This window comes from Helicoverpa zea, chromosome 6, assembly GCF_022581195.2.
Source record: "Helicoverpa zea isolate HzStark_Cry1AcR chromosome 6, ilHelZeax1.1, whole genome shotgun sequence".
NCBI classification, from domain to species: Eukaryota; Metazoa; Arthropoda; class Insecta; order Lepidoptera; family Noctuidae; genus Helicoverpa; species Helicoverpa zea.
The window spans coordinates 10,688,136-10,710,194 of NC_061457.1; the positions used below are offsets into that span (position 1 = coordinate 10,688,136).

Genomic DNA, 22,059 nt, shown 5'->3' on the forward strand with positions numbered 1-22,059 from the left:
CGTCTTGAGCATCTGCCGATAATTGGACTATTAATAAAACTGCAAAATGTTCTTTTATTTTGATACCATGTATAAGAATTTTGTGACTGAAGATGGCATATAGTATAACTGTGCGGTCCCCAGCGCATAGTCACCAAACTTAACTGCGTTTACAGAAAATCCCGATGACATGGTTTCTGCAGAACATTGATAGTTTTGGAAAAATCTCCTTGCCGTATTTCCGTCACTGCTATTTCCAGAACCTTGACGAGGTTTATCAATGTTTAAAGCCAAGCAATTTTCGGAAAAGAGTTTGAACGTACTTCTCTTTTTCTTTAATCTTCTTATTCTCTGGAGTCGATGCAGACCACTTTAGAACAAATCGTAATGAAATTTTATTTGATACTTTGCATAACCATTTTCACATCTGTTGATAAATGAAAATTGTCCAACAAATATTTTTCAATGTCTGAAGTACTTTTCCCGCTTATTATCTGAGCACATATTGCGTCGAAAACAAACGAATTCACTCATTTTTAATTTTATTATATTGCAGTTAGTCACACAAAGAAAATATTCGGACACATTGATGAACATGCTGAAAACCCGAGTATTTATAGGACGCTAGTTTTAGTAACTTGTGAAAAACCAATGAGAAAAATGATAAGAATAGTTCTCACTTAGATAAAAAACTATGCAACATGATTTTTATCATATGTACATGTGGTTAGAATGTTCACTGCAAAAAAAAATATCATGAGAAAAAATATTTTGGTCCATATTTCGGCTTCTAGCTCGAAATGGCGCAGTAATGACGCAGGTTTTTTTTATTTCCCTGTAACACTGAATAAGTAAAGTATCTTAAAATGTCATTAACTCGACACCGGGAGCCACCGATAACAACAAAACCTCCACTTGAAAATTAGAAAGACGTAAAATTTCCTTATGACGTTTAAAAATTAAATAAAAAAACAAAAAAATATATATGTCATAAAAACATAACGGAATCGTAAATAAGAGATCTTAAACTATTCAAAAATGTATAATACTAATATATTTCCTTGAAAGATATAGAAAATATCTCAAGTTGAACTTCTATAACGAGTAGTTTAGTTAATATGAAATATTCAACGTATGAAGTTTGAATGTAATTTTATGCAAATAAAACATTTTTTTTATTTTTTTTTACTTCGGTTTCGGATAGGTCTATTATTAATGATTGTAAAACAATCAAAACAGTTTCAGTAACACTACCTTTGTCTCAACCATTTTTGAGACGGAAAATACTGTTTGGTCCCATAGTGCGGCGCCGCGCTGGGCCGCGCCGCGCCGCGCTCTTACATTGGCCGTGCTCTTACGGCCGCTGCCGGCCGCTGCTCTTTCAGTGGGAATTGACCCTAACCGGATTCAGCTGAGTACCAGTGCTTTACAAGAAGCGACTGCCTATCTGACCTCCCAGACATGTGGATGTAATGTTCTAACTAGCTTGTTCTTAGCACATGAGTTAAGGATTATAGCATTTTATATGGTACATTCTGTACGCCATAATGTTTTTTGATGGTTCTCATTACTGCTGCTGAATGCAAATCACGATCTTAGAGGTAGCAAAAGTCTAAGCAGGGCTTTATTGACATTATTTATGTATTGACATTATATATGGTAATGGCAACACTTTCATTGACATGCTGGAATTGTCAAAATAATTCATTGTCAAAATATTACCTTTGTGCTTACTGTGTAAAATAAAAAAATAGTCATAATTTATGAGAAGATAACGCAAGAAAAGCATATTTCGAGGGTAGCCTAATATCTTGATGTCTTAGTTTTACCGTCATGGCAAAAAGAAAAGCAGCTGTGAATGATATCATTTATGAATTAGACAATGAGGACATCGTAATCAGTAGTGACGATGAGGTTAAGGAATCCAAAATAAATCGTTTAGAGGTAGTAAACAGTACAAATGCTACCTCGATTATTGAGGATAATAGTGTAGAAAGTATTTCGGAAGTAATTGATTTAGATACGGCAAGCGACAGTGTCAGTGAATGCGCTGCAGCAACGATGAAGCATAATGGAGGGAAAACGGAGATCGACAATAACATTGGAAACTCTCAAAAAGCAACAAGTTCGCAAGAAACTGCAGACGAAGTTGATTCCGTGAAGAAAACAACTGCCGATGGTTCTAACACCACTATATTTAATGAGGACATAGTCATAGATTCGCCCGGTAATAGTGACTTGGGCGTAGAGGGTTGCGAAAATAGGACGCCCTTAGTTACAGTACGGTTTAGAGATAGTAAAATGGCAAGTAATTATAAGGAACAGGTGAAGGCATTTATGTTAAACTTAATAAAGCTTCATGAGGGAGACAGCATAGGGGTTGACAGTGAGACAGATATTGAACTGGATATTTGGCCTGAAGACTTGATTGACACTGAAGCGTGTGAGGACACGGTACAGAAGGAAGAAAGCAGTTTATTCTTTGTGGACACTGAACCCTGTACTGACAGGCCTAATATTATTCCCAGATACAGTCAGGTAAGTTACACCATAAATTGTGATTGTTTTTCGAATATAACATACCTGGCTACAAATCTTCACAATCTCAACATATACTATGCCTATATGTATACTTATACTCCATTTGAGTAAGCCCTTAACTAAAAAAATAAATAATAGTTTAAAAAAAACTAAAAAACACGCTTTTTATAGAAAACCGAACTAAAAAATAGCAAATAAATTTTAATGAATTTAAATTAAGAAAATAGTGTTCAAAATTTCAATGAATATAAATTAATAATAGTGTGAATACAAAAAAAATGTTTAAAAAAGCGTGGGGTGCTTTTTAAGGTCATATCGAAATGAAAATCACTCTACTCATATCTGTCAATAAAATATTTATAACTATTGACACCATGCACCCCACGCTTTTTTAAATATTTTTTTTGTATTCACATTATTATTAATTTATATTCATTGAAATTTTGAACACTATTTTCTTAATTTAAATTCATTAAAATTTATTTGCTATTTTTTAGTTCGGTTTTCTATAAAAAGCGTGTTTTTTAGTTTTTTTTAAACTATTATTTATTTTCTACTTTTTAGTTTGGATTGTTTATAATAGCTTTTTAATTTTAAACTATTGCACGACTCGTGATGCGAAGCATCAGAGAGTGCTTTACGATCGAAAAAAATTTTTCGCCTTATTTTGGCAACTATTTTTAGTATTATAGCCTTGTTAGTTAAAGGAATCAAGATATTTTGCATTTTCTGTTTTTTAGTTTGTTTTTTTTTTTTTTTAAAGTAGATTTAGTTTTTTTTAAACTATTATTTGTTTTGTAGAATTAAAATTCTCTTTAGTATATAAAAATTTGACAATATTAGAGAAAACGGCTAAAGATAATTATTGGAAATAAAAATTAACAACGAGTCCTGCCTTATCGACTGTTGTTTCCTAGCTAAGCTACTAGGTGATCTGCTGACCTACTAGTACACAAGATGGGGTGATGATAAATAAAACCGCCTCTGTGCACTGTTCTAAGCTGGTATATTAAAGTCTTACAAAAAAAAACATTTTGTCTTAGAGTATCGCTTGTAACGAAACCATAGCGCGCATTTAAACGCGACAACGCCATCTATAGAGCGAGTAGGAAGCATTCAAATGTTAGTCGCAAACATACCGCCCACCAAGGACGTTCCTTCAGTAACGTCCTTGGTGGGCGAAAATGAACTAAGGATGAACTATACTTAAAAACATTTGAACTATATAATTTGCACTTGTACTGTATACATTAAATTCGAACAAAATTTACACATTATGACTCATATACAATGAATATATACATAATACATATAACAATTTGACCTTATACTAACAAAGTTTAAATATGAATAACAATATTATCTTAAAATAATTAACATAGATATGGAAAGACAATTTAACAATATTGTGATTTTGTACATTTGATCTAAAAGTAAAGTAGTAAATATTTGTTATATACTTGATTTTAAACATATGTAAAGTGTAAATTTCTTCTAAAATAACATGCGTAAAACATAAAACTTATTCAACTACGGGTAAAATACATATTTTGGATGTTGGTCTCTTGATGGTTGAAGATTTGGTGCGTAACGTGACGACACGGGTGATATTACCAATAGTTGTCACTATCCATACAAGTGGGAAGTTCTCATCAATACAAAGAATATAAGTCCAAACGAGGTATTTTACATATTCAGTTGTCGAGTTCCCTCGACTTTCTCTGGTCTCCATCATCAGGTCAGATCCCAACCTTTACTGTTGCATAGGTCTTGTCATACAAATAATTTAAGCCCAAACACGAGGTAGTTTACATATTCAGTTGTCGAGTTCCCTCGACTTTCTCTGGTCTCCATCATCAGGTCAGCTCCAAACCTTCACTGTTGCAAAGGTCTTGTCAATACAAATAATTTAAGCCCAAACACGAGGTAGTTTACATATTCAGTTGTCGAGTTCCCTGGACCCTCTCTGGTCTCCATCATCAGGTCAGCTCCAAATCTTCACAGTTGAATAGTGCTTTTAGGCGTACACCTGAGTGTCAAGTTTTTACCCTATGTATGCCTACAACTTTCGAAGGTTGCCCTCGATTTCTCAGGGTTTCCATCATCAGATCCTGACCTGATGACTATGGGACCAACTGGCAGCTATTCCGAGTCGAACAAAAAAAGAATCACGTAGATCGGTCTATAAACCTCGGAGTAATCGATGTGTATGTGTAACCTCCTCCTTTTTGGGAAGTCGGTTAAAAATGGAATAATTTTATCAAATTAGTGTATTGTCATCGGTCCTCAATAAATCTACAAAGTTTGAACGAAATCTGGCCGTTTAAAGTGGGTCAAAATCGCGCCCAAAGAAGTCGGTTACAAACCTACAAACATACAGGTGAAGCTAATAAAAAGCGTGTAATAAACAATGTTGATAAGATGAATACAAAACATCTTTACATATTAAGTACCTACTTCAATGTATAAATGTTACCTTCAGCCACAATAAGTCCATGAAATAAATATATCAGTTATACTCACCCTAAATTCCATACAGTTTTAGAAAACTGGAAAAATAACATTTCACTACATACCTATATTGAATTAATCTATACTAATATTATAAAGCTGAAGAGTTTGTTTGTTTGAACACACTAATCTCAGGAACTACTGGTCCGATTTGAAAATTTCTTTCAGTATTAGATAGCCCATTTATCGAGGAAGGCTATAGGCTACTTTTTATCCCGGTATGGGAAGTAGTTCCCACGGGATGCGGGTTAAACCGCTGGCAGAAGCTAGTATTATAATAAAGCGTTCACCATTTCATAATTGAACTGAAATCTTCCAGGCATCAACATTAATATCAAATGTCCCTGATAAAGAGGCATCTCCTCCCCCTCTGAGGAGGGGACCCTGCTGCTTCAACTGCGACGGAAGCCATCAACTGAGAGACTGCACCCTGCCCAGAGACCATGCTAGGATAGCGGAGAAAAGAAAAGCTATGAATTCTCTCAGAGTAGGGTAGGTTGTATGTTCCATGTCATGTTTAGAGAGCTTGTTAATTTAATATATGTATAAATTTTTTAGGGCCTAACCATGTGCTATTTACATAAATAAATTCGTAATATGTGTTAATAATACTCTATAGAGTAAATTGTTCATGATTCTGTCTTAAATTACTTTTACGCAGGATTCGGAATAACAAAAAATTTTCACTACCTAAAAAAAGCAAATTAAATTACGAAATAATCTGGTCATTAGCAATTTTTTAAATACGGTTATTAATCCCATATAATGAATGTCCATTAATACTCATCGATGTACTGGTTTCTGGGGATACTGTTTTCTCCATGTTTCTGACTTATTAAACGGTTTAATTTAACTGTTAAAGTTGGGAATCAGCTTCTAACATTTGCATGTTTATGTGCTAATATGCTTAGATATCATGACCATGTTTCAGACGCTACCACATAGAAGATGAACAGAAATATGGGCACCTAATACCCGGCAGAATATCAGGGCAGCTACGACATGCACTAGGACTGAAGAGGAATGAGTTACCATTACATATCTACCGCATGCGGATGCTGGGGTACCCGCCCGGATGGCTTGAAGAAGCGAGGATATCTCATTCAGGCATCTCTATGTTTGATTCTACTGTAAGTGAACAATGTATGAATTTAATTCTATTGTTTTATTACAGTCATTAATTATAATGAATTAAAAAATATTTAATTTGATGCCCCTTAACATGAATTCCTTAAAAATTGTATCTATTTACTTATTGGCACACCAACAGCAATATAAACAATGAAATACATATTTAAGAAAACATAAGTTATTATAAAATTAATGTTTGCTATGCCTTTCTATGTGATAGCAGAAATGCTTTATAAATAATGGTTAAAAATACAAAGTTTACATGCTAAAAGAGAAAATATTTAACACTTCAGGGTACTGCAATATTAGAACCTGAAGAGGAAGAAGGCGAAGTGTGTGAACCAGGATCTAAAGACAAGTTCGACATCAAGAAGATACTCGACTTCCCAGGGTTTAATGTTCCTGCCAGCTCACGGTATTTAGAGGTAAGATGTGGCTCATTAAAGTGATAAAACATTCCTTTTTTCTGAAAAACGTTATAGTAACCAAATTGCAGAATGTATTGTTTAAAACCAGTCCATGGTATGTATTAAGAGAACTTCGCTTAGAAATAAAGGCTTTTTATTTTTGAAAATGGCGAATAATGTCTAAGTTTACGATATAAGAAAATATAGTAAATAAATAGTAAGTCTACAAGCTAAAAGAAGAGAATTAATAAAAAACTTTTTTTACTCTTGGACACCAAGCTTCAGCAGTATGTATTTACGAGTATATAAAAAGTATGAACCATACTTCCAGGAGTCCCAACAATTCGGTCTCCCTCCGATGTCGGAACAAGACAGCAAGATGGCCATGCTACAATTCCTGGCTCCCAACGCGATGAAGGCGTACAAACGCAAGAAGCTCACGTTCTTTCCCTCCGCGTCTGCTAACACCACCATGGAAGGACAGGCTGAGATGGAACTTGATAGTGGGGATGGTAAGTTGACACATATAATTAACCTATTACGATTCAATTATTTTTTTTCGTCTTGTTTTCTCTGTTAGGAAAAACATATTTTTACGAAAAAGCGGAATCTCCTAACACAGGCAATGTATGCTTAAAAGGGGTCTCCAATCATAAATAGTTAAGTTTTGATTTACTAATAAACATTTTTCATTTTCAAAAGTTATTTCACTCTTGAGATATACTGCTATACTATACAAATCGCTAATCAGTACCCTATTTACCTAATTGAAATTAGATACACAGCATATTTACAATCTGTTAACAATTTTGTATATTTTTCCAGAAGTAACAGAGTTCCCGTCCAACCCTCCGCTCCCGGACGAGGCGCCGCCGCCGCCACCGCCCCCGCCTGCTCTCCCCCCACCTCCTGAAACTCCTCCACCTCCCGAGACACCCCAATCTCCCCCAAAGCCCCCATCTCCTCACAAAGTGCCCATACCTGATGACAAGCCTGACTCAGGGGATGATGTCGAGGTATTAGAGGTGATCAGAGTTGGAGACATACCGGTGCCCGAAGCAGATCTCATCACTATTGACGAAACTGAAGATGTAAGTATAAAAAAAATTAGTTAAATTATAGTATTTTTTCTCATTCAGTTAAAAACATTTATATACGGTTAACATGTCAACTAGGAACATATATTGCGCTGACCCCAGTAAAATTTTGAACAGGGCAGGAAGTAGAAGAAGAAAAATTTTAACTAGTTATTTAAACTATTCTTAAGCTGTAGCGTATGGTTTTGTGTCTGTGATGTTTACAATTAGTTCAAAATCTCAATATGTCATCAAACATGAATTATTCATAGTCATAAACTAAAACACACAATATAACTTCTTGCAGGATAAATCCCAAAGCAGTGGACGAGCCAGCCCTTCATTGGACGACTTAGAAGAAAAGAAAAGGCTACTATTGAATGCATTAGAAAGTGACTGTACGCCTAACGTATCTGTTATTAGCATACTTGACACGACTGAGGAGATCATAGTTGATAAGAGTGACAATGACACCATGGACACTGACAATGTCGAAGCCAATGGGAAGGACCAAGACATAGCTAAAGACGATGTAACTAGTACCACTGATGACAATAAAAACATATCTCCTGATAACAGTGAGACAATAACTAATGTAGAAGACTCTCAGACTGACGCTAAAAGTACAGACGAAGCTGAATCAATAGCAGAACAATCGCCATCAACCACTTTAGAAACTAATGACAATAACAAAAGAAAAGATAGCATATCCGAATCCAGTACAGAATCTAAGCCAGGACATGTAAAAGGAACGTTATTCGGAACACCAGTCATGAATATAGCGTCTTCTTACGTCAAACTACCCACAGACGAGAAGTTCGCAAAAGACATTTGTGACGTCATCAACTTCGAAAACTTACCCAACTCAACAGGAAAGTACAAAAAAATAAGTGCATTACTAAAGAAAGTTAAGAGTGAAGTAGACAGGATCCAAGACTCATGATACCCATGTACCCCTGAATGGGGTAGAACTGTTTTAAGTTTTACTATGAAAGATGTGGGCGTGGAATTGTTAGAGTATATTTGTAAATTGAGTCATTGTATTTTTATACTGCTCAATAGGATAACTCCATTTTTGGATCAGAAGCAATATTTTAGCAGCTACATTTTGAGTCGTTAAGTTACCACGCGTTGGTGCGTTTTAGCATAATCCATTTTACGATGAAATCAAGATTCAGTTTTTCCAAGTGAATATTGACAGTGATTGCACATTGCAGTGCAATTTTCTCCACACTCATTTTAAAATAATTACATAGTTTTTTTTACTATTGCGATTCTTTCTTTTGTGAACCGTTTTTAGTACAGTCCCTTGCGGTTTTTTTCCCACAAAAGTTGCGGTATGCAGTCTGCAGTTCGTAGCTGTAATTAAAGTGGCATGGTACTGTGATAAGAACCGTATGTGCGATTAATTCTTGCTTCATTTTTCTGGTGAAACGCCGGACATTATCACGTTTTGCTACTGCGTCTGGTGGGGTCGGTTCTTCAAATTGATGAAAATTTATATAAACAAATATTGGGAAAAGGTTGGATGTAATTGAAAAAAAAAGAACAATATTTCACAGTTATGTATATTTATTTATCTTGATAAATATAATCTCGATCGGTATGTAATAATATACTAATGTATAGAAGATACATTAAATCAGAAATAATTATTATGGTTGTAAATATTGCCCAACCCAAGTCAAACGTGAATAACTAAAACTAATGGAATATGCATTGGATTGACCAGAAAAATAAAAAATAACAAAAGGTTTTTGTGGGATAATAATCTCCTAGTAATGTATTCGTGATATGATTTACATTAGTATATATTTTATTTTTCTCATCTTACTTATAATAAGTTTAGTTTAACTCAAGCAAAAACAATAAGAAAACTAAAAAAAACTTAATTGCAATGGGGGCAAAGTTATGAACAACTTTGTAGGAGTCTATCACGATTGAGAAGAAATTTAATTTCCTCATTAACATTTATATTAGCTATCGATCTCGTAAAATGTACCTTTTCATATTTCCTTGTCGTTTGTAACTAGCCACCGTGTTCGGCGTACGTTAACCAATACAGGGTTATTATACAATCTAAAACAATAGAATTCAACGTAAAGCAGCTCGAGCTATGCGTAACTGCATTTGCAAATCGATTTTCCTTGATTACAAATTCTTGCCATAAATGTCAATTGTTGATAGAAAGGATCGATTGTTTATTTTACTACTTTTACATCGCATAATGCCTTCTGTGCACAAACCGACAACTTGACTAATCATACCTATATTACTTCAATGTCAGATCTTGCAGTTCGCTTGAGATTGCATATTGCACTAAATGTGATGTGAATATTTTCGTTTGTTTACATACTTTGCATTTGTTTAAGTGCAATTTGAAAAGTATCATATCAACATTGTTTCGCATACCAGATATGAATACAGATGAAATGTCACCATAACAAATTCACTTCCATTGTACGCAATTGAAAATGTAGCACCAAATGATATTGAAAATAAATACATGAAACGTTTACAATAAATTAAGTTCAAGGAGCAATGGAACAATTCACTAACGAACTTATAAATTCCACGTTCATAAGAATAATGTTTGTGACGCCTTCTATTCTATATTAATTTCAATTTCAAAGGCAAGGCAGCAACCGCAAACTAAATTGTTATACGTCGTCGAAACTTTCCAATCGTTTATTATATTAACCTTATCAGTACATAGTAGCTATACAAGATCTTATACATCTACACTCGAGTTGTGATGACGTTGTCGAGTCCACAACTGCGTGCGGGACATTTTACTATATAATACAATTACTGGAATTCATTGTTAGCGTGACCCCGTGACGTTGGACTCCCCTCTTATATTCTGGGGGGCGTTGGAGGTGCGCCGTCATGGTCCTGGGAACAAACAAATTTAAGTGAAATTCAGGTGTGATCATTCGATTGGCGCATGGAAGAGACGCTTAATATCTTAGCGTATTGTATAATTGACAGCTGGTAAAATAATAATTATGCAAAGATGATGTCAGCGAAGGAGCGACCTTTATTTATGACTGATGCAAATGAGAACTAATGTCAGGAACGTGCTATTTATCATATTTAGAGGTAGTTTGGTGTTGTGGTTTACTGTAAACTAGATAATTTAACTTCATTGCGTATAGTTTAAAATCACTGTCCAGAAAATTGAAATCGTACCTTTGTGTAAAAAAGACAATTGATGTTCGGTTGACCAAAATATGACGTAATATTTTATTTTTAAGCCAAACTAAATGACATCGAGACTAGCGCCTTCTCATCTTGGCTTTGTATAGTATTATGTAGGTATCAGTAAGCTCAAAGTTGCAGCGTGCTCTGATATTTTTTGCTGTCAACCGGTTTTTAACTTGACAAAGTTCAACGTATCCAGAGCGCTTCAATTTAATAGAGGCCATTCTCAATATGCTATTATTCGGTAACAGTTCCGGATGAAAACCTTTTAAATAATTTGTCACACAAAAATATAAGTACTACATAGAAAAACGTGAGACAATATTAATAAAATGTATTCAGAAAACGTGTCCCAGATATGTAGAATGCTGCTACAAAGTTTAATATATAGGTACATAATGGGAGGTTCCGGCAATTTCAACCATTACGTCTGGTACAGTATGACTTACACAATAGATATGAGAAACGAACGGTGGCGTTTTATTCAAGGTTCAACCGAACAGGAGATCAAAAACAAAAATATTTCAGTATTTGTTGCTACAGCGGCAATGAGAGGCAATGGGCTATCGATATAGTAGGTACAGCTTGGCGACAAACGGACGCACAGAGAGTCTTGTTCTACTTTTTGTGCACGGAACTCTAAAAAATGTGTAAACATCCTTTTCAGAATGCTAGTTAATAATGAGGAAAGCCAGTTTAGATTAGCTAGACTAGACAGAGCAAGTCATACTGTATGTAACACGAGCGCTGAGCGTGGTTAGACACATTTGACCGTTATTTTACACATTTTTTAAGAATAGGCCGTATATTCTACTGGTAAGAAGCTATTATTTTCACGTAAAGGCTAATAGCGCTTTGAAAGACATTTCAGAGGTTTATTCTGCTCTGCCGTGAAAGAAAAAAAATACTGAATATTATCTAATACCCCTAATGTGCAGTGAAGGTAACTGTTTAAATAAGAGTTAAAATCTGTAGGTACGGGTGGCCATTTTAGCATGAAATATGTAACTTAGTTCCATAATAAGAATGAAATTAAAGCTGTGGGGCATTATCAACTATTATAGAGGTAATAATGTGAAATGTTGTTATCTAATTCTTAAGGTTATCGGCGAATGTGCTACAATTTCTCTCTTCTCTGAGCTAATATTATCAAAATATATTTTGTTCAAGGGTTATCCTGGATAAGTATTTAACACGATTGGCCTTATATGCTGATACAATGTTTCTTACAGAGTGTGACTCAGTATTTACATTAAAAAAATAGCAAGATGGTGATATGGTAAATGAGACAAAAGAAAGTATCTTTTTATAATGTAAACTCTACAAGTTAGACGTTTGTGGAAAAAACATCTTGAATAATGGCTATACCTATCTGCCAACCTATTTTGAAAAACAGGTCATAGGCGAGAGGTGGTACCTACAACTTTGCGGGATTGTTCAAAGGAGTTACCGCGGCCCTGGTACATGAAAGGCCTACGAAGAAACACGATGGATTATCAGTAAAAGTTTGACACTCCCTCACGGCTGCTAACCCACAGCGGGAGGAGTCACTTGATGATTTTACTATCGACAAAAAAAAGGTTGTACAACTTTATTATTATTACCTGAGAATTGCGCGTAGGCTTCGCGGCGTCCTGTATCTGGTTGCGGCGCGGGCGCATGGCATACATGGCGAGCGCTAGCGCCATCATCAGGAACATTACCATGAAGCTGTTCGCTGAGGACTCGGGCCTCGGCAGCCCCGGGAGCTGGTCCAGGCATTCACTGTCTGTGCAGTACGACTGGCCTTGGCGAAGCTGTGTGAAGATGAAAACGGTACTCAATAAATATATGGAACATAAACGGGGTTGGGCGCATCCAACTGAATACTAAAGACATGCGTATTGAAAGTGGCTGATCAGTGACCTAATTATGTATTTTAATTGATGGATATAACGGCTAGAATCCGTAAAGGTTAACAAATGTTAACATGATTATGTGCATAGTGTGTATAAACATAGAAAACGATCTCTATACGTTTACAAACGATCACCTTGAACTTAGATTTTTGTATAAACGAAGTTTCCGCGTTTTCTATTTATTACGAACGGGTAGTTAAACTTGCATTAACTGGCAGTACTTGATTGTCCCTTATACAGTGTTAATATCAGGATAGGATAACATGTAGGTACTATACTGAAACTTGCATATGAAGACTTGATTTTTACATATGAAGGAAAAGTGAAAACCGTATTTGATTTTCAGCAGTTACGGCACTTAAAAATTACATAACACGATTTTATGCGCCCAATGGCCGACGTTGCATTCACGTCATAGAAGACATCAAATGAAATAGCTTTGTTATGAGACTAATTGGAAATTACGTAATTTTAACTACAAGGGTAAAGGCAGGTTACGTGAACGTTTGATTATTCTGAAACTCATTGTCGGCGAAATCGATTTCCTACGTTTGTTTGTAAATAAGCTCTTATATTTGTTGTGTTAATGGAATATTTTAATACTTCATTTGGTATGTTGATATGAGTTCGAATGACCGTAAACAGTTACATACATATAAATAAAGATTTAAGCAATATAATCTGTGATTTAAGTTTGACCACAATTTCAGCGAATGTAGACGTTTATTTCAACTGAAATTGATACAAATAGTTACCAAAACAGTAATATTCATTACAGAAAAGATTTACCTCCCCACTCAGAGACATTTAATGATTACTTAAGTCACTCCCTAGTGACGGAATGTCATATAAATCCTTCACTAAGGAATGGCTTTAGTAACCATTAAATGTCTCTGAGTGGGGAGGTTGAACTTCCTGAAGATAAGATTCATCTTAGATGCTGAAGGATATATTCAGAGTTATAACAAAATGTACCCGTGTGTAATGCGTTACACAGGACCACTTTAATCTTGTCGCGTGAATGGTGAATCTTTTGTCTGTTAATTGTCTGCGTCTGCGCAGTAAGTGCTATTTAAATATGCGTATTTACGTGCTCAAATATGCATATAAATATTACTCAATTAGAGGTTTGCACGTGTGAAAGTACCAAATATAAATAAACTAGTGATTAAGGACCTTCTTAAATATGTTCTTAGTAAAATACACTGCATGAATGTTTTATGCTGTAGGTAAACAGAAGGAGATCGAATGTATTTTATTACATGGGAAGTATTTTACTGACAATGTTGTACCTTACCCTGAAATAATATAACACGAGCTTCGATCATGTTTAAAAATAATAGGTCTTCAATTGTGTGCGGAATAATGATAGTCATTAACATCATAGTTGATCATAGGTACTTCGAACACGCTCGCGTGCTTTTAACTAGAACACTACAATCTTATCGTACATGTTATCATTACATTAGTAGATAAATCACTCTCAATAACCGAGTTATGTACCAACCGTGTTACGTTATTGAACATCGGAAAAAAGAAAAAAAAAACTAGCATCTCGATCACTGTTAATTTTACAGGCATGAGATTTGTTTAAAAGAATCATCATCTTCCTCCTGCTTGTTTGCCTAATTAAAGGAACATGTAATATTTGAAAACTAGAGAAGCAACGATCTCTTTTTATGATGGTCGAAAGGAAAACTGCATTAACCCTTAACTATCCAGAATGCTTTTGTGACGTAACTGACCTGTAGTGTCCAACAGACACTTTATAAATGTAGGTAAGGTATGACAAAGCAAACGAAAGTTATTTTGAATTAAAAAGACAGTATAATGTATTTCAGTAATGTTTTGTTACACTTATTCATTTACAGATATTTCAATTTTTTTTTTCTAAATTTTCAGAGCAGACATTGTGATTGCATTTATCACAACAATGTTTAGAAGCCCCTTGATAATTTCGAAGGGCAAATATAACACGCTTCTTTCTTTTCGCAGCAGGTTCAGATGATTGAGTAGCCTCCCGATTTTACCCTGCCACATCTTGCATGGCACTCGACACCATAAGATTATTATAAGTAAATGTAAATAAAACACAATCTACCTTCACACTCGAATAAAACAAAATATTACTGTGTCTGTTGGACACTTGTGGGTTGATGAAGTACTATTTTCGTTTATTAACCAAAAATAATAAACTATTCATTTTACAAATATTTTCATTACACATTTAGATTCGTTACACATTGGAGATAAATTAGATAAACGGCCGATTCGTAAAAATAAATACTTTCGTTTTTATGAAAACATAAACGCAAAAATGTGTCCGCGAGACACTTGTGGGTTGTTGAGGGTTAACGTTGTGGGAAGGGAAATCGGTAAACAAAACCTATTTGCCTTAACGCATCACATGCTTCGTGAAGCGATTTGGGCATTTAAAAGGGCGGAAAATGCTTGAAAGTCTTTGGCATATTAATAATTGGTGCATTATTTGGGGTAAAGTCAGGCGAGGTAGTATGATAGTCATCCTACTTATTCTCACGGATGTTGATACAAGAGATGCACCGATTAGCATCAATTTAATGGCACAGTTGTTGTCTGTACAAAAAATGCTCCTAAATTGGTAGATTTTTTCTCAAAAACATTGTGCTCACGTCGACTTCGGTTTGTAGACAAGAATATCTATACTGGACTTTCTTGATAACGCAGAGAAGGGTGACCTAAACAAATTATTTTTTTATAGGTAGGTAAAAACTACGCAGTGGATAAAGGAAGCCTACAGCTATAAACAATATCGCAACCAATTACAGGCGTAAAATAATTGAATGTGTCGCGATAACGGAATAGTTAATTGTGTAATAGACTGGCTTGCTAACTGCTCAATATTCTTTTTACCGATTGCCAAGAATAGTTCCTTGTTTTGTAAAAAAAATGGTAAATGATAGTAATGTATGGAATATACTTATATACTATTCTAATAGTTAAGTTCTATCTCATCATCTGCCTAAATTGTTGGGGATAGTCCTTAGTTTAATGGGTGTCCAGTGTTTTACACAGAGCAACTATCTATCTGACTCCTGTCTCTTCCTCAACTCATTTACCCAAATAACTACAAAATCCATGAAAAAACAATACCTACTGATGGTGTTCATTTTGCTTTTAAAATATTGTAATCGTGTTTATGCAATTAAATCTCATGTCCAATGTGTTAAATGCTCAATCAAAATTATCTAATAGGAAATGTTTATCAAAACATTGTTCCTACAAGGTTACGATTAATTTAAATTTTATTTATACAAATACAGTTAGATTGAGCGAATAATCTTACCAAGCGGTATTGGCTTGCCTGGGTAGCTTGGTTGATGAGGTCAGATAGGCAGTTGCTTCTTGTAAAACACTAGTACTCAGCTGCATCTGGTTAGACTGGAAGCCAACCCCAATATGTTTGGGATAAGGCTAGGGAGATGATGAGTTAGATTGAGCTAATTTGATGATATAAACAAGTTTTTCAGTATACTTATGACTGAGGGAAGCTTCATCCTGATGCTTAAAAATGATTGTAGTGATATAAGAATGGCGAGGTAGTTTTAATTTGATTTAATTGTCAAAAATATTTATTCTCTTCAGCAGACATTTTAATGAATCATGATAACAGCCAACACAAGTCATAACAATCTCCAGTAGGATGTTTGTTACATACTTGAGTTGTTATCAAAACATTTATTTCGTCCGACACACCTGTTACTAACTTATTTGTTTATCAATTATTATTGCAAGCATCGGTTGAAAATTTACTTTAGTAGTTTCACCCGCATCCTGTGGGAACCTCTGCACAAACCTGGATAAAAAGCCTATAGCCTTCCTCTATAAATGGGCTATCTAAGACTGACAAAAACAAATTCATCAGCTTTATAATATCAGTATAACTCTTGAACTTGGTCAGACCTTCCTAGTAAAATGTAATTATCCCATTTTCCCCTTTGGATTTTAATTGATGAAGATGAATAGGTGCTTACATGTATCCAAACAAGGAAAAAAAAATGTATTTGTTCAAATAGAATCATATTGACTAAATAATAATTTACCATTTGTGGTTAACATTATTTATTAAAACAATTCTTTAAAAATACTTTAAAGAATAGTATTGGCATGAAATTCCCAAGGAATTTGTTGTTAAGTATGTGAGAAAGCATTAAAAATGATTGTTATAATTGTATAAATAATAAACTATTAACTATGTGGTTTTTATACCATAACTCCTAAAATAACTCAGTGACAACAGACCAAAGTATATTTTCAAACTGTTAAAGTAATCAATAACATCACAAATACTGTGTTTTGTATGAAAACAGTAAAAACAAAATATGTATTGTAAAACATGCATACAGCGATTATCATAATTATTCATAATTCTAGATGGTCATGGAAGCACACAGTCAAATACTTAGATGCAAAAAATTAGTTGCTATATAGCAAGCATTATGCATTTATATCATAATAGATAAGTAAAGATAGTGTGTATATAGGTCAGATTAGATCTATCAATGTTTACTAACAATCTAGAAATCATGTAGAAGAAGAATTTGTTTCGTTACGACAATGTTGGCAAAGTAGGTACTAGCTATTATGAGCGCACTGTAGACGTGGATGTTGCATTGCACGGTCCACCCACTTCAATGATTATATCGCATCCTACAACTACATGGGCAAATATAACTCACCAGAGAGATCAGTCGACGCATCGCCAGCTCATGGTTCCACAGGCATTCGCAAGGATCCATTTCGTCACCCATATCTATACAAAAAAATTCGCACTTAGAAATCCCTCTGTCGAAACCACTTTCTATAATAAACTTTATTCTTATCGCGATCTTTTTGAGTATCCAGCTGACTACATAAATAAATACCCAAGGTGATTACGTCAACATAACACTTTTCCTCCTTAACAAGGTAACTAGTAACCACGGGGAGTATTATTATTCCAATCTTTGTTTTTATTTACAAATACAAAAAACACTGGTGAAGGATTATCTGTCATGGGTCTGGGCGAGAAGAGAAAGTAAATTTCATGGGCGTACCTGCAGCACTAGTTAGCAGGAGGACAAAAAATATAATAACTTAAATCGTTATTACTGTTGCTAAGAATGAATGAGTTCAACTGCGTTTGGTTTGTTATATGAAAGGAAAAACGTCGAGTCGAACACTGATGATTACACTTGCGACGACATTTTTCCATGGGGTGCTTGTAGCATCGCGATTGGTGTTCAAGAAAAATGTTTCACTGGCAACTTGCTAACAACGTCCAATCAAATACGAGAAATTACGAGAGTTGACAGCTTTAAAATGTCGAAGTTGCCATGTATCAAATTTAGTTTTAAAATAGTAGAAACGTATTGGGGATATAATCATTTTCTCCTCCGTAGCTGATACAGCTTGGCAAAAAAGAGTGTGGAATAAATGAGGTCAGCACTATCGCACCTGTGGCAACCCGGAGTACTACGACTCACAGATTTTGATATTTGTTATTTTTGAAGATATTCAATCCTAAGTAGGCGATGTCCCTTGGACACTTCAATGTCCAGTATTAACGATGTTAACAATTTTTATTTGATTTTGATTTTTAGTTCCAACTGTCACCGCGTCAGACTCTTTTTTGCCAAGCTGTACCTACTGTTCTTGACACATTAAAAAAACCTTGTAATTTGAAAACTCCAACTATTTTCAATAATTTTTCTTTTATCAATATATTATTTGTGGGGCATACTAATAGAAACAATCGATGTTACTTGTGGGCACTCAGGGCCTAAATAGCTATGGCGGCTGGGGTCCCACGGAGTTTAGAAAGATGGCGCTTCTACTTCAGACCTACATTTTAGCCTTTGTCTATTATTTTTTGTTTACTTTCTTTTACGGCTAAAGCCCGAAGTGCGGCTACGTCTAGGTTTAGCTCGCTACACCTAGGAGTAACTGGCCATTTGCGGCTAAACTTAGTTGTATCCGCTTACGGCTTATCTTCGGTTAAAACTATGTAGCCTTCACCATAGCGGCTCCACCTAGGTGCAGCCACACAACTGTGGTTGAAGTTAGTTGTTGGATGGCTAGATTTTTGATTTAGTTCTGCATTTTGGCTTTATTTTGAGATTCTTATATATCTTACGCGGTGTCCTGCGTGAGCGACGAACGCGACGCGACGCGACGCTGCGAACGCGACGAACGCGATCAACTCAAAGGAATTCCCTACATGCGGCCTATGTGACAGTCTGCGGCGAGACGCGACGTAACGCGTACTTGTTTTGAGGGCGACCAGACGCGACACCGCGAACTATTCAGAAGCGTTGATTGTTGTGGGACAAAAAAAACATAAATATTAAAGAAATCGTTTATTAGTACAAACAAGTTGGAAGATTGTTGCTGTCTGTACTTTAAATATGAACTTTCAAGCAAAATTGTAACACAACTTCTCCATGATTTGAGAAGTAATGACCAAAATCACGTAGGACATCTGTCGCGTATAGCATCGCGTCGCATTACGTCGCGTCGTGTTGCGTCGCGTCGCGTCGCGTTCGTCGCTCACGCAGGACACCGCGTTATCTTTCCCGACTGCTTCCTCTCTGATCTGTTATTGAAAATTAAAGGACAAGGATGTTAGTGTTTTCATGGGGGAGATAAGGGAGTAAATAAGAAAGTACATATCTACTTAAGTCACGAAACACGACGCCAGAGATTCGTGTCCAGTAGTTTCAATTTATTGTATTTAAATTATATTAAAATATTAGATTTTATATTGTATCTATTCTGATAAAAGTAAGTAATATAAGGGAAACATCTATGTGTTTACCTATGTACCTAACACTGTCGGATTTATATTTACATACCTACCTTACAAATAATGATCCTAATGCGCAAAGTTTGGCGCTGTTGCGTATTTTCTAAAATACTATGAATTGATAAGTGATAGGTATGTTAAGACGAAATGTTGCGCTTAAAGACCTTTTGATTGATATACGGCCCATTAATAGATGTGGGATATTATTCCTTAACATAGTATAAACTATCGACAAAACGTCTTAGTTACGCTAGTTTTTTTTCTAAAACAATAAGAATTGTAAGTGGAGCATGATCTTTGTCGGACAAGTTGACCACAATATTGAAAGTAACTTTATTAAACATATTTCAAAATATAGAAACTGTACGTACGATGAGGAACAGTGACCTTATATCGACAATTTCAGGAGTCAAGCATTCAAAAACGCAGCAGCGCCAAACTGCGCTTTATAAAAGTTTGTTGGACTTGCCTATCGTAAGAAAGGTACTCACAAAGTCTTAAATTTGTATGTGTCAAAAAAAATTGTTCGCCGGCCTGAGGACTATTGCCCAGATAACCTACCTCCCTACTTATTCCTTTAGTTAGGGTAGACTGGGTAGAGTTGTGCCAATTTTCGTTTGATCACCAATAATTTTGATATTTGACTCGCAAAAAGGGAGCTTGTATCGCAATTTGTACATTTGTGTACGTAAAAAAACTAATATATTGTTCCTTAATACAATGTATTACTCATAAGATCAATTTAAAAAAAAAGTGGGAAAGTGTCACAACCGGCCACATACCAAGGGCGGTTGTGACACGCATAAACATATATCAAAATGGTCTATAATATCATTTATTGGAGAAATGTTTAACATAATAAGCTTACAAACATAGTTTTAACAATCAACAAAACAACATTTGCTCTGTTAAAACTTGTAGCTGCAGAAAGGCTTGTAGCTTGAGCTACACGTACGAAATCCCTTGTTTCACTTCTTCATCGGCATCTTTATATTTTTGATATCACACTGCGCTCTTTCGGCCTTCCACAAACGTATTCTGGACATCTAAAAGCAAAAAATTGTAATATGAAATTTATTATATGTATAGATATTCGTCACAACCCCCCCCATCCTCCGAGCCTTTTCCCAATCATGTTGGGGTCGGCTTCCAGTCTAACGGGATTCAGCTGAGTACCAGTGCTTTACAAGAAGCGACTGCCTATCTGACCTTCTCAACCCAGTTACCCGGGCAACCCGATACCCCTTGGTTAGACTGGTGTCAGACTTACTGGCTTCTGACTACCCGTAACGACTGCCAAGGATGTTCAATGACAGCCGGGACCTACAGTTTAACGTGCCATCCGAAACACGGCCAATGGTGTCTAAGATATATTTAGAAAGTACATACAAACTTAGAAAAGTTGCATTGGTACTTGCCTGACCTGGGATCGAACCCGCTCCCTCATACTTGAGAGGTTGGTCCTTTACCCACTAGACCACCACGACTTTTCCCACAACCGTACCCAAAAAAAATATCACAACCGTACCCAACGCATCATTTTGAAAACAAAAAATCGCCATGATTTTGCCAAATACTTTACGTAAAAAATTAAATTACAAATTAAAAAAAACCCCCGACCCAAAAAAAGTACGCAATTAGTATGACAAAAGGTTAAAAACGCTAAACCCTATTAAAAGCAAAAAATAACTTTTAACACTACGTAAGTACCAACTAAAGCATGTCAGACTAAACTAAATTTTGTCGTGTCGGGGGACCGCTTTGTAGTTATCGATCTTTGTAGTTATAGACCACTTTAAAGCTGTGCAGTTATCTGGCCAAGGTCGTCGGGAAGAACTAGATGCGGGTTGCTGAAGATCGAGCAAAGTTGCGATCCCTGGAGGAGGCCTTTGTCCAGCAGTGGACGTCTCTCGGCTCACACGACGACGACGTTACCAATTTAGGTACCTATACATTTTTTTAACATCGTGGTTCTTCTAACCTACAGGCAGACATGTATTTCTGAGAGTGATGAGAGATAAGAGTTTGTTGCGCCACTTCTTGAGCCCAGCAGAAACACATGCTCCACTCACACTCATCGTCCCAGCATCACTGCTGGGACGATGTGTGACAAGAAGGGTGGACGGTTTGGGAGCTATCTATTGTAAATTTTTAAGTTTATAAAGTGCTATTTTGCAGCCAAGTTTGAATAAATGATTTTAGGTTTTTTGAGGATTAAGATTTAAAATATTTTTAACGAATTCGAGCTCTCTAGGTATGATTGAGCTCTAGATCATGATAGATCATCAATAATAGAGAACTGAAGAACAAGAGAACGTCATCACACATTTCTTTACAACTTTTTATCAGTCTAATGCATTGCGTCATGCCTTCAGCAAGGAAATAAGCCGTCGCATCGGGACTTCTAAGTTATGGTTTATTGCTATTACAAAAAATGATTCTCTAGTTCAGAAAAATGTAGTGTCCCATATCTTTGTATATCCATGTAA

General features: G+C 35.5%; 2 protein-coding genes across 2 annotated transcripts; one reads left to right on the forward strand and one right to left on the reverse strand.

Annotated features, from left to right (window-relative positions):
• The first annotated feature begins 1,663 nt into the window (after positions 1-1,663).
• Positions 1,664-8,913, forward strand: LOC124630958 (zinc finger CCHC domain-containing protein 8 homolog). Its single transcript, XM_047165010.1, has 7 exons — positions 1,664-2,517; positions 5,351-5,523; positions 5,963-6,161; positions 6,456-6,587; positions 6,901-7,081; positions 7,395-7,660; positions 7,953-8,913. Exons 1-7 carry the CDS (start codon positions 1,813-1,815, stop codon positions 8,586-8,588), a joined length of 2,292 nt encoding a protein of 763 aa, XP_047020966.1. The 5' UTR covers positions 1,664-1,812; the 3' UTR covers positions 8,589-8,913.
• Positions 8,914-9,199: 286 nt separating this feature from the next.
• LOC124630962 (small integral membrane protein 14) lies at positions 9,200-18,019 on the reverse strand. The gene is made up of 4 exons (XM_047165021.1): positions 17,823-18,019; positions 17,466-17,539; positions 12,454-12,645; positions 9,200-10,540 (listed from the first exon to the last, which is right to left on the reverse strand). The coding sequence occupies exons 2-4, from the start codon at positions 17,535-17,537 to the stop codon at positions 10,502-10,504; spliced, it is 303 nt and encodes a 100-aa protein (XP_047020977.1). The 5' UTR covers positions 17,538-17,539; positions 17,823-18,019; the 3' UTR covers positions 9,200-10,501.
• Positions 18,020-22,059: the final 4,040 nt, after the last annotated feature.

Coding starts and splice junctions, on each gene's coding strand:
- LOC124630962 (XM_047165021.1), bottom strand. CDS start 17,537: ATGGGTGACGAAATGGATCCTTGCGAATGCCTGTGGAACCATGAGCTG. Junction 12,646..17,465: donor TGCGTCGACTGATCTCTCTG/GTGAGTTATATT, acceptor ATCTTCACACAG/CTTCGCCAAGGCCAGTCGTA. Junction 10,541..12,453: donor AGCCTACGCGCAATTCTCAG/GTAATAATAATA, acceptor GTTTGTTCCCAG/GACCATGACGGCGCACCTCC.
- LOC124630958 (XM_047165010.1), top strand. CDS start 1,813: ATGGCAAAAAGAAAAGCAGCTGTGAATGATATCATTTATGAATTAGAC. Junction 2,518..5,350: donor TTATTCCCAGATACAGTCAG/GTAAGTTACACC, acceptor GAAATCTTCCAG/GCATCAACATTAATATCAAA. Junction 5,524..5,962: donor ATGAATTCTCTCAGAGTAGG/GTAGGTTGTATG, acceptor ACCATGTTTCAG/ACGCTACCACATAGAAGATG.